This window comes from Cryptomeria japonica, chromosome 6 (assembly GCF_030272615.1).
Source record: "Cryptomeria japonica chromosome 6, Sugi_1.0, whole genome shotgun sequence".
Classification (NCBI taxonomy): Eukaryota; Viridiplantae; Streptophyta; class Pinopsida; order Cupressales; family Cupressaceae; genus Cryptomeria; species Cryptomeria japonica.
The window spans coordinates 128,300,339-128,310,658 of record NC_081410.1 but is presented as its reverse complement, the minus strand read 5'-3'; the positions used below and the strand labels follow the sequence as shown (position 1 = coordinate 128,310,658).

The following is a 10,320-nucleotide window of genomic DNA, read 5'->3' as shown; positions in this document are numbered from 1 at the left end:
ATTTGAAGCCCACATATTTCCACCATGGGTACACGAATCTTTTTAGCCAACTGTGGATACATCACGAAAAGCAACAATTAACTTTAGATAAGTGAACTTGTGTATGTGAAATAAAATTAATTATGCACTAAGAATCTCTTATAATAGAACCAGAAGAAATAAGGTTCACTGCTTCTCGAGTAAGGTAACCAATACAAATGATAGTTCAAGGGAACCTTTGGACAGGTTACTTAAAAAGCTAGCATGTCATGTCGTTATATAACTTCATGACCATAGCTTGGAATAACTCCATTCAATTTTTTTCTAGATGAAAGGGCATTGAATTCTTATCAGGATGATGAAAAGCTGGAAGAAATATTGTAGCATTGAACTTCAAAACCATACAAATTATAAATTAGAATTTTGAAATTCTTCACATAAGAGTCGTTTTTGAAAAACCTATCCGTAAGTCACTGTTTACATCCTCTTCCCTATATCTAAAAATTTTGAATTCCTAGAGAATAAACTAGTTTTTGGTATAAGAAAAAGAAAAATGTTTCAAACAAAAACAATTAAATAAGATACATGAGGAAATAAATTATAGTTAAAAACCAGATCATAAATCTCAATAGGATTTTCCCTTCTTATCCGTTTTAGAAATCCGCTTCAAGTTTTTAATATTCTTGCTCATTTCCCTGATACAATTAAAAAAGAATTAGTTCAAGTTATAAAGAGTTCATTAGTATACAACATTATTAAGGACCTATTATCAGAAAATATATCCTTTTTCCTGTCTACTGGTTTGTTTACAATTGAAAAATACTAAATAGTTATTCAACAATCCTTACGTTAAGCAAAAGACAATCTTATATGTTAGAAGAACCCAGATTTACCGATTTATCTGCTGTCATTAATTGCAACAGAAGGAATATAGCAATTACCTTTGATGCATATATACTATACAATAGAATATCGGAAGCATCATCATTACCAAGATGCAAATTGCATAGTACCATAAACTAATCTTCTTCTGCAACAACAAACAAAAAAAGAAATCACAAAAGAAAAGAGTCATCCAGCAAAGTCAAACCATGATTGTAACCCTAAATAATTCAGAACAGACATAAAGACCTATAATCTTACCCCAGCGCCCCTTGTGAATGGCCGACTGCCTTTTTTACAAGTATGAGCATCACAAAACTGCCGCAAGAAAAAATCTACAAGAAGATAAGAATTATAAGTGCAACACTACAGGAGGCTCAAAATATAAGAGCAAATTTTTTATCACATGAGAGCTGTGGTATCTCAGTTGAAAGTCAGTGTCCTCGACCATAAAGAACAGCCATATATATAATAAAACCATGCAGTCACTCGTAACAATCACAAAAAAACTTTCATGTCATTTTTTCACAAAAACTGCCCTTGGAGAGCTTGTTTACATGTTTTACCTTTAAAAATAAAGGTTTTAGTAAGAAAGACTCCCTAATGTAAATATACAACCATTTATGTAAAGCTCTAGCTTCTTTTCCTTCATGCATATGAGATAAATAAACATCACTGCTTTCTAAAATATAAAAAGTAAAAACTAGCAAGCAACTAATCTTATCTTGCAACTTCTTGGGTACAACTAATCTTGAAAAAACCTTTTAGGGCCTTCCAATGGTCAATTAAATTACGTTCTTCAATCATCTTTCTGGGATCTTCCATCAACATGTGGAATTTTTAATCAAATTTTCAGCTTTTGCACATTTTATGGAACAAATCTATAATGGAGGAGCATCATCATAGTGATCAACCAATCTTGGATCACAACAAAATATTTCTTGCTTTGTTTCCTAGTTTTCATTTTCTGGCATCTGCACACAATATTAGTTTATGCACACTCGTGTGTTTTGATGTTTTTGTGTTATATGTGTTTGTTAGAGGCAATATTGCTATACTAGATCTCCACAATTTTTACATTTTGTGTACTTTGTTATTTTGTGCAAAACTCCATTAGACTTGGTTGTTCCACACTCCTTGCACAAGCTTTATATTATCACAATTCGGGCTTTTGCATGACCTCTGCAATCTTCAGCATTGCTGCACAAGTTGGTGGATAGTTTCTGATCGTTGCACAAGTCTCCACACAGACATCTGTCTTGTCACAAAAGTTGTTGCACCATTCTTCAGTTTCCACACAACCCATATGCAAATTTCCCAATGCCGCACAATTATTGAATATGAGTTCTAAAGGCACCAAATGGCTGATTGTGTTTGTCCACAGTCTTTCCACACCACAGCTACTTTATGTTTCCACTTTCCATGCACTTCTATTATAACATAATACAAAGTTCTTCTTAAAGTCGGATTGATTAAGTAATCCATGTGTCAATCAAGTGTTAGTTAACATCAATGCCTGCTAGAGACATTTCCCCAAGGTTTTTTGGATGTTTTGGCAACATGGGGACGAGGACATAACGTCACTACTAGATCCCCTTTGGGACATCACAAGAACACCCCCTCAACACAAGAACATCTTTAAGGCCATTCCCCACTAGAAAGAATCCCGTGATGGTAGCTAGTGCACCCCTAACATCCTAGGGATGTCTTGACATCCTCCACAAAATCCCAATTTTTCACTTTTGAAAAAAAAAACACAATTTAAAAAGTCTAAAAACCCTAAAGGCTTATGAGGGCCCTAGCCCACTATCATTTTCATGTTTTCATTTGCATTTTCAGATTTTTAAGTTTGCAAGCAAGAAGAGCTATAGAAACTGAAATTGAGGAGAGGTGAAGGAAAACAAACAAGGACAAAGGAATGAGGAGAAAGAAGAAGGTATGTAACATGTCCTTATTTTGTTTGTTCTTTTGTGTTCTTTTGTTTGGAAATGTCAAATTTTTTGTTCATAGCTACAAATGTTTTCGCATTTCATTGTTTTGTTATTGAACCTTCAAAACCATTATTACAAACTTACATACATTATGTTGAAGTTTTTCAAACATCCAGACCTCACAAACTTATATTTTAACTCGTTCAAACCTCCAAATCTCTTTTCTTAACTAGTTCAAACATGAAAAGCTGTTGTTTTTATTGTTTTTGAATGCAAAATCTGTCGTTTTTTAAGCTGAGATATGTTACAAAATTTATTGCTTTTTTTATATTTATATTGTTGTTTTTTGTTGTGTCTCTTTTCAAGATCAAGATGGGTTCATTCAAGGGCAACAACCTTGATTAGTTGCTTGTACATCACAAGGTTCAGGTAAACTATATGCATTTCCAATATTTGAGGTGAGTACAATTGAATCAAGGGGAAAATGGAAGGTCATTGGTTAATTATCACTGACCCCACTTACAGATATGTTCAATGTGCAAGCAAAGAATGATGCAAATGAGGTTGCTGTCAATTTCCATTTTGATAATAATATTCATTTGCGTTGCTCGATCACCTAGTGGCAAGGAACTTATATCACCAAGGTAGGCAAAGCTAGTAGTGGTTATGTGAGTCCTAGCAAGACTACATTGAGGACCACTCTCTTGCAAAAGGAAAATTGTAAAGTGAACTTCTTGATGGAAGAGAAGATGGCGAAATGGATAGCACATGGCTGCAGCATACTCATGGATAGGTGGGCAAACATTACATTAGAATCTGCCCGCTCATCAACATTATACAGTCGTGTATTGATGGACCTTACTTCCTAAGGGCAAATGATTGCTCAAAAAAATACATAGATGTTGACTTACAATTTCAAATCCTACAAAATGCCATTGAGGAGGTCAGTCCTCAAAATGTAATGCAGATGCAGCATATGTTTGCAGGGCAACAAATAAATTGATTCAATCTATATACATGCACATCTATTGGACCCCTTGTATGTATGCTATGAAAAATGCACTCCAATAAATTGGAAAGATAGAGTTGGTCAAATAGGTGATGGTGGGTGCAAGGGAGTTGCAAATGACCAAACCGCAGTCATTGTTTTGGACCTTTGCAAGGAAGGAATTCCTCAAACCAAATTGGGGCCCAATTTGCTTCCATTTGCATTCTACTCAAAGGATGTGTGAGTTGCAAGGGTCATTGCAACTTACAATTGTTAAGTGTTAGGAGTTAAAGACAGATCAGGGGAAGAGAGTGAAGGAGATTGTGGTTAGTGATACTTTTTGGTTGAATGTGAAACACGTCACATCTTTTATACAACATTCTTTCATTATCATCATTTTTAGGATTCTAACAATCCTAGTCTTGCGAAGATCTACAGGTGCATTGATATAATGCTAGGCTAGATGAAGGTCACCATTCATGAGAAAGAGACTCCACCCTAGAGTTCTACACTGAGCATACTCATCCCATCACCCAAAAAAGGTGGGAGAACTTGAAGACCCCTCTATGCATGATTGAATATGCTTCACACCCAAATTGGCACGTGGATAGACCTTGTAGAGCTCTACCCACTGATGACCACACAATGAGGAACGGCATCATAAAGACTTCAAGAAAATGTATAGTCCATAAGAAGCTTCACTAATCAAAGTTGAGGGGATTTAATTCATAGAACTACCCAGCTACAGCCAACAAGAATTCCACAAGGATTGGCAAGCAAACTTTGCCACAGGACAAGCAAATTAATTGGTGGTGAGTTTATGGATCTCTCAAAATTGTTGCACACATTTTCCATTTGTCTTCTCACAAGTATTTAGTTCCTTTTCTACTGAGAGGAACTGATCTAAATTGCTAAAGAGGAATAGACTTACCTCTGGTAAAGCAAAAAAGCTGTTATTGTACATAGAGAATTGCATCTCATTGATTGCACGACACTTAGTATAGGCAAAACCCAACAACGTGGTGGGATGTAGAGCTTGAGGACCCAATGACAAGTTGATGAGGAGCAAGAGACACAAATAGGATTAGATGCAATCACGTTATAAGATGACAATATAGTTTCTTCCAGCAGCTCCAATGATGAGGAGTTTAAGAGACATCCAATCAACGATAACTTTGATTTTTGAGCCTGTAGCTCAAATAAAAACAGCTATGGATATCTTTTTTGTGCATTCCCATTTTGTCAATTTGTAGATTGTAGTTGGTGCTTCCAGCTCATTTGTAATGGATTCTGATTTTCAGCTACTATGATATTCAAAGGATATCATTTACAAATTTATAATTTGGCAACCAGCATTGTTTAACTGTTATAACTTATCAATTATCAATTGTGTGGTGTGTGTTCAATATTATATTTATCATTTAATTTTGTACATTTTGTGTAATATATTTGTGTGTATCATGTGTATATACATACATATATTTGTGCATATGCACATACATGTGTGTGCAGATACACATGTATATGTATATGTATATACACATATGCATGTGTATATATATATATGCATGTATATGTACATGTATATAAATGTATATGTACATGTATATAAATGTATATATAGAATATAGAAATACATGTGTGTACATGTACATGTATATATATATATATATGTATATGTATGTATATATATGTATATATATGTGTGTGTGTGTGTGTGTGTGTGTGTGTCTGTATATATGTATGTATATATATATGTACATGTACATGTGCATGTGCATGTGCATGTGCATGTATATGTATATGTATATGTATATGTATATGTATATGTGTGCTTATGTATATGTATATGTATATGTATATGTATATATATAAACACACACACATATATATATGCATGCACTTATGTATGCACATAATATATACATGTGTGTGTGTTACCATCCCTCAAAATTATGAAAAATTTTGCCGTTGCCGATACCTAATCCCCATGTCCCAGCATCCCAAAAACTCGAATAAACATTGATTAACAGTCATTTCTTGGAGTGGCATTTACATGCAAGTTTGGCAACACTTGGCATAACTGTTTCTAAGCATAAATTTTCAAGAGGAACAAGTTCCATGTTTTGGAGTTCAAGTTGGAGAAAACAGAATGCTTTTGCATAGAGAACTAGAGATGGCATATTTGCGTTTGAGATTTGGGTAGGTTGCATGGCAGTCTTTGCTCGGGTTGGGCATTTCTCATTGGGTTGGGTGGCTAAGATTTTCAAGGTCCTCATTTTCTAGTGACTCGAAGTTGTGTAATTCTTCTAGTTGATAAAGTTCGTATGTTTTTGGATCTCCATAATTCTTCTCAAGTTACTAAAATATGTATGTTTCTGAATCTCCATATTTCTTCCTATTGCTTTTGTTATGTCTCTATGCATCCATCAGACCCACTTATGGTACTGCATTTGTTTGTATCGGAGCAAGTGTTTTAAGTCCTAAGAGATGAGTTTGTGAGAACTTCATAACATATAAGCAAATATCTTTAAAATATCACGATATATTCCAATATATCTTTTCTCAACAGGGTTCCCAACATTCTCTTTAAAATATTGCAAATTTTTCAAAATATTGTTGACTGCCATTTTCACCAATGTATCACCTGTAATATCACAATTTATTAGTTTTATTTTTCTATATAAGATCAGATCTGCAATGTTTGCGATCATTCTTCTCTGGAACTTTTATAAACAGGATATACACCTTGAATGGTATAAGTAGCTGTTAAGATTCTCAGCCACCATTATTGAATAGCAGTTAGGTCTGTTGCCAAGCTGCAACAGCAATTATTACTGTCGATATTTCATAAATGAACATAGTTATCTACACTTGGTATAATCATGTTTAAAAATCTTGTGGATAGAGAACAAGATTGTTGTCACTGTAGTTACTGATTACCACAGTTGCCTTTAATAACAGCAATCGCTGCTGTCATTATTTATTATTCATGAGCATAGTCATAACTAGATAAATTTGTCAAACGATTATGTTATCCTTTGACTTGTCATTATTATTACATCACATATGTTAGTGCTATCGTTGACTTGCTGCCATTTCTACCTATCAATGGATGTTGTTCTTGTCACTTCATTTGTAAAAATAGTTGTAGTACTGAGGTAATTGCTTGGGAATTTTCATTATTACATATAAGCTGTTAATAATGTTGTATTAATTAAGATCGTTGTTATCATTATTGTCTCTTGGCATAACTATACTTCTGTGATTAGTAAATCTTCTTATGATCATTGTTAAGTATCATGCTGTCATTATTCTGATCTGTCCCATTCTTGATATGTACAGTATTTAGTAGCATCATTATTAGTACTGTGACAATTAATGTGCGCATCATTACTGCAGTCAACTTTATATGATAGATTGCTGACCAAAATGATTGATATGAAACTTTGTTGTTAGGACAGGGCATTGCCGTCTTGGAATGCCACACATAATTGTTGCTACTGCTATAAACTTGAGAGGTATTTGAAGAGGTTAGGAAAACTGTTATTAATAATTGAGTCAATATTGTGTATAGATTAGTCTCTTGAACTAGATAGTTAAGAAGAACGTAAGGGTTAAAACAGGTTTTACATATCTTGGTTGTTTTGTATTGCATGAAGGTTCCATTACCCATTCTTGTAGAGTTATTTATTAACATTGTTAAAGAGATTTATATTAAAATTATTATATGTAATCAACAATCTCAAAAATAATGAGAAAATTCATGGTGTACACTCTCATTTACTTTCGCTCTCTGACTCCATACAATTAGGATGGCTTTGAATGTACAAAAATATAAGTTATATCTCTATGCTTTTTTTTCCTGCATTTTTGGCTTCTTGGTTTTTTCCCAATCACATTCCAAGAAATTGAAAATATCTTTTTGGTATGCTGAGAAACTCCCAGGAAAAATATTTGCCTCTATGCTCCAAAACAGTAGGTACATTTTGTACAAGTATTGTATAGCAGGTGGTCCAAAGAGCAATGGCCCACAGCATTCAAAGAGGTGTAACAAAAAACTGATCACCATGAATTGCTAATCTAGCTGACATGCTAAGGGCCATTTAGGTGGGGCTCGAAGTCACTGAGACCTTGCAGAGGAGAGAAGCAAAATGTGGCTGAAGATTTCAATTATGATAGAAGGATAGATCATAATGTGCAAGGTGTCGTGGATGCTGATTTTAAATCAGTGCAGAATATAGATTGTGATTGCCTTGGTGTAGACAGAAAGCAAGCCGAAGTCTGATCACCAAAACTACTCAGGAAGCTTAAATCCAAAATAGTCATTGGACTGGGTCACTGGACTTGAGATATACTTTTGACTTTGAATCAATCAATGACCCCAAGGGACTGAAGTACAACACCATGAAGTTGAAAGGGCATGTTGCCTTGTGGTCAGACTATATTGAAAGTGACTGTGTTTAAAAGAAAAAGATGAAGATCTCACAATGGGATCACACAGTCATCAAACTCAAGGAAAATTTTATAACAGGCCTATTTGACATATTGTCTTGTTCAAGAGGCTGCAAAATATATGCCAAGGGAGACATCTGTTAAAGAGTCCACAGAGGAATTCTTCGAACTCAACATTTAGGCTGGTCATCTAGAGAATGACAACAAAAAGACTACGTATGTGAATGATTTGCACACTTCCATCCAAGATGAGATTTGTTTGCTACACATTCATTCCACGGAGGAAACCTATCAACTTGCACTCAAATTAGAGGATATGTCCCATGCACAATAGAGTGTATGAGGCATGGTGAAAGGCCAAGCTATGCATAGAAAGAGGCCACAAAGCCCAATGGTACTGTGTAGGGTGCAAAGAGCAAGTGACCTTCAACAAAGGTGGAGGAAGAGGAAAGAGAGGCCATAGCAAAGGTTTCAGCAGGACTTGCTTCAAGAGTGGACACGTAGGCCATAAAGCATTTGAGTGTCTAGGTGTTGTGCACAATCAAGGTCATACATAGAAGCATGTGCATGTCATGCAAGGAAACGATGAGAAGAGAGTGAAGCAAAAAGTATAGCCCCGAAGGTTGGACAAAGTTTAATGTGTAGAGTTTTTCTCAAACCAACAAAGGAGGGGAATGAACCATGGTTGAGGAAGAGCATTTTCCTCACTTTGTGCAAATCGGGAAGTGAATGTTGCAAGTTGATCATTGATGGTGGAAAGACTAATAACTTAGTGTCCACAAAGATGGCGCATAAGTTGGATTTGAAGATCATTGCACAGCCCACACCATAAAAAATCTCTTGGTTGCAGAAGGGACAGCAACTCACAATGACAGACCAATTTTGAGTTACATTCCACATTAGAGGATACACGGATGAAGTGTGGTGTAAAAAGATTCCATGGATGAGTGCCATGTGTTGTTGGGCATGGTAGTATGATAGAAGTATGGTAAGAAGTTTGAATTATTGAACATAAGGCAAAGAAGAAATGCACAAAAGTTAAGGTGATATTATCAGCAAAAGAGTTTGTCAAGGAGGCAAGGGATTTGCAAGACTGCTATGCACTAATAGTCAAGCCCATGTAAAAAGAAGAGGAGTCGTGCAGCTCAAAAGATTATCATGTTGCTCAAAAAATTCACCGATGTGATCCATCGTGGAATGCCAAAAGGATTGTTGTCAATACGTAGAATACCACACTACATGGATCTGATTTTGGGTTCTAGTTTGGAAAACAAGGCACTGCAACAAATGAGTCTCGACATGAGTAGAGTTGAACAGATAGGTGAATGAATTGTCAGAACAAAGTTGTGTACACAAACTATGAGTCCTTGAGTGCTGTTCACTGTACTTGCATCAATTGAAGGATGGGTTCAAACTCTTACATGTAGATAAGATCAAATCAAGGACTAGTTTCTATTACCATTCATGGATGATCTGATGCATTGTTTGAATGGAATGCAATACTTTTCCAAGGTAGACCTCAAGAGAAAATATTATCAAATCTATGTTCGAGAAGGTGATGAATTGAAGAACACATTCAAAAATACTTGTATGAAAGGATGGTGATGCCATTCAGGCTAACAAATGCCCCAAGCATGTTCATGGGGTTGAAAAAAAAGGTTTTGAAACCATTTTTGATCAAGTTTGTGGTTGTACATCTGGATGATATTTTGGCATTCAACAAGACAAGGGAGATGCATTTGCAGCAATTAATTGTGCAGTTGAGGAAGGAGAAACTATGCATAAAGTTGAAAAATTACATGTTTATGAGGAAGGAACTTGCATATATGGGTTTCATCATATCTCAAGATGGACTGAAGATAGACCTAGAGAATGTCAAAGCAATAGCTGAGTGGTTAGAGCCAAGGAGTGCAACAAAGATTGGAAATTTCCACAACCTGGTGAGCTTTTACAAAGAGTTCATCAGGAACTTTAGTGAGATTTGCTCACCCTTAACTTGCTGCATGAGATGGGGTTCGCACCATTGGAAAATTGTTGTTCCCGAGAATTTATAACTCTTGAAGGAGGTAACTAAGGAGATCATAG

The 10,320-nt window shown here is 35.4% G+C and overlaps 1 protein-coding gene across 3 annotated transcripts in view; it reads right to left on the bottom strand.

Moving 5' to 3' along the window:
* Positions 1–365: 365 nt before the first annotated feature.
* Positions 366–10,320, bottom strand: part of LOC131040453 (uncharacterized) — a 30,003-nt gene continuing 20,048 nt past the window's right edge. For all 3 annotated transcript variants that reach the window (XM_057973388.2, XM_057973389.2, XM_057973387.2), the window contains 3 exons: positions 1,123–1,196; positions 921–1,009; positions 366–674 (listed from right to left, as the gene is read on the bottom strand). In XM_057973388.2, coding sequence (XP_057829371.1) covers positions 605–674; positions 921–1,009; positions 1,123–1,196 — 233 coding nt within the window. In that variant the 3' untranslated portion in view covers positions 366–604. The remainder of the gene's footprint in view (positions 675–920; positions 1,010–1,122; positions 1,197–10,320) is intronic.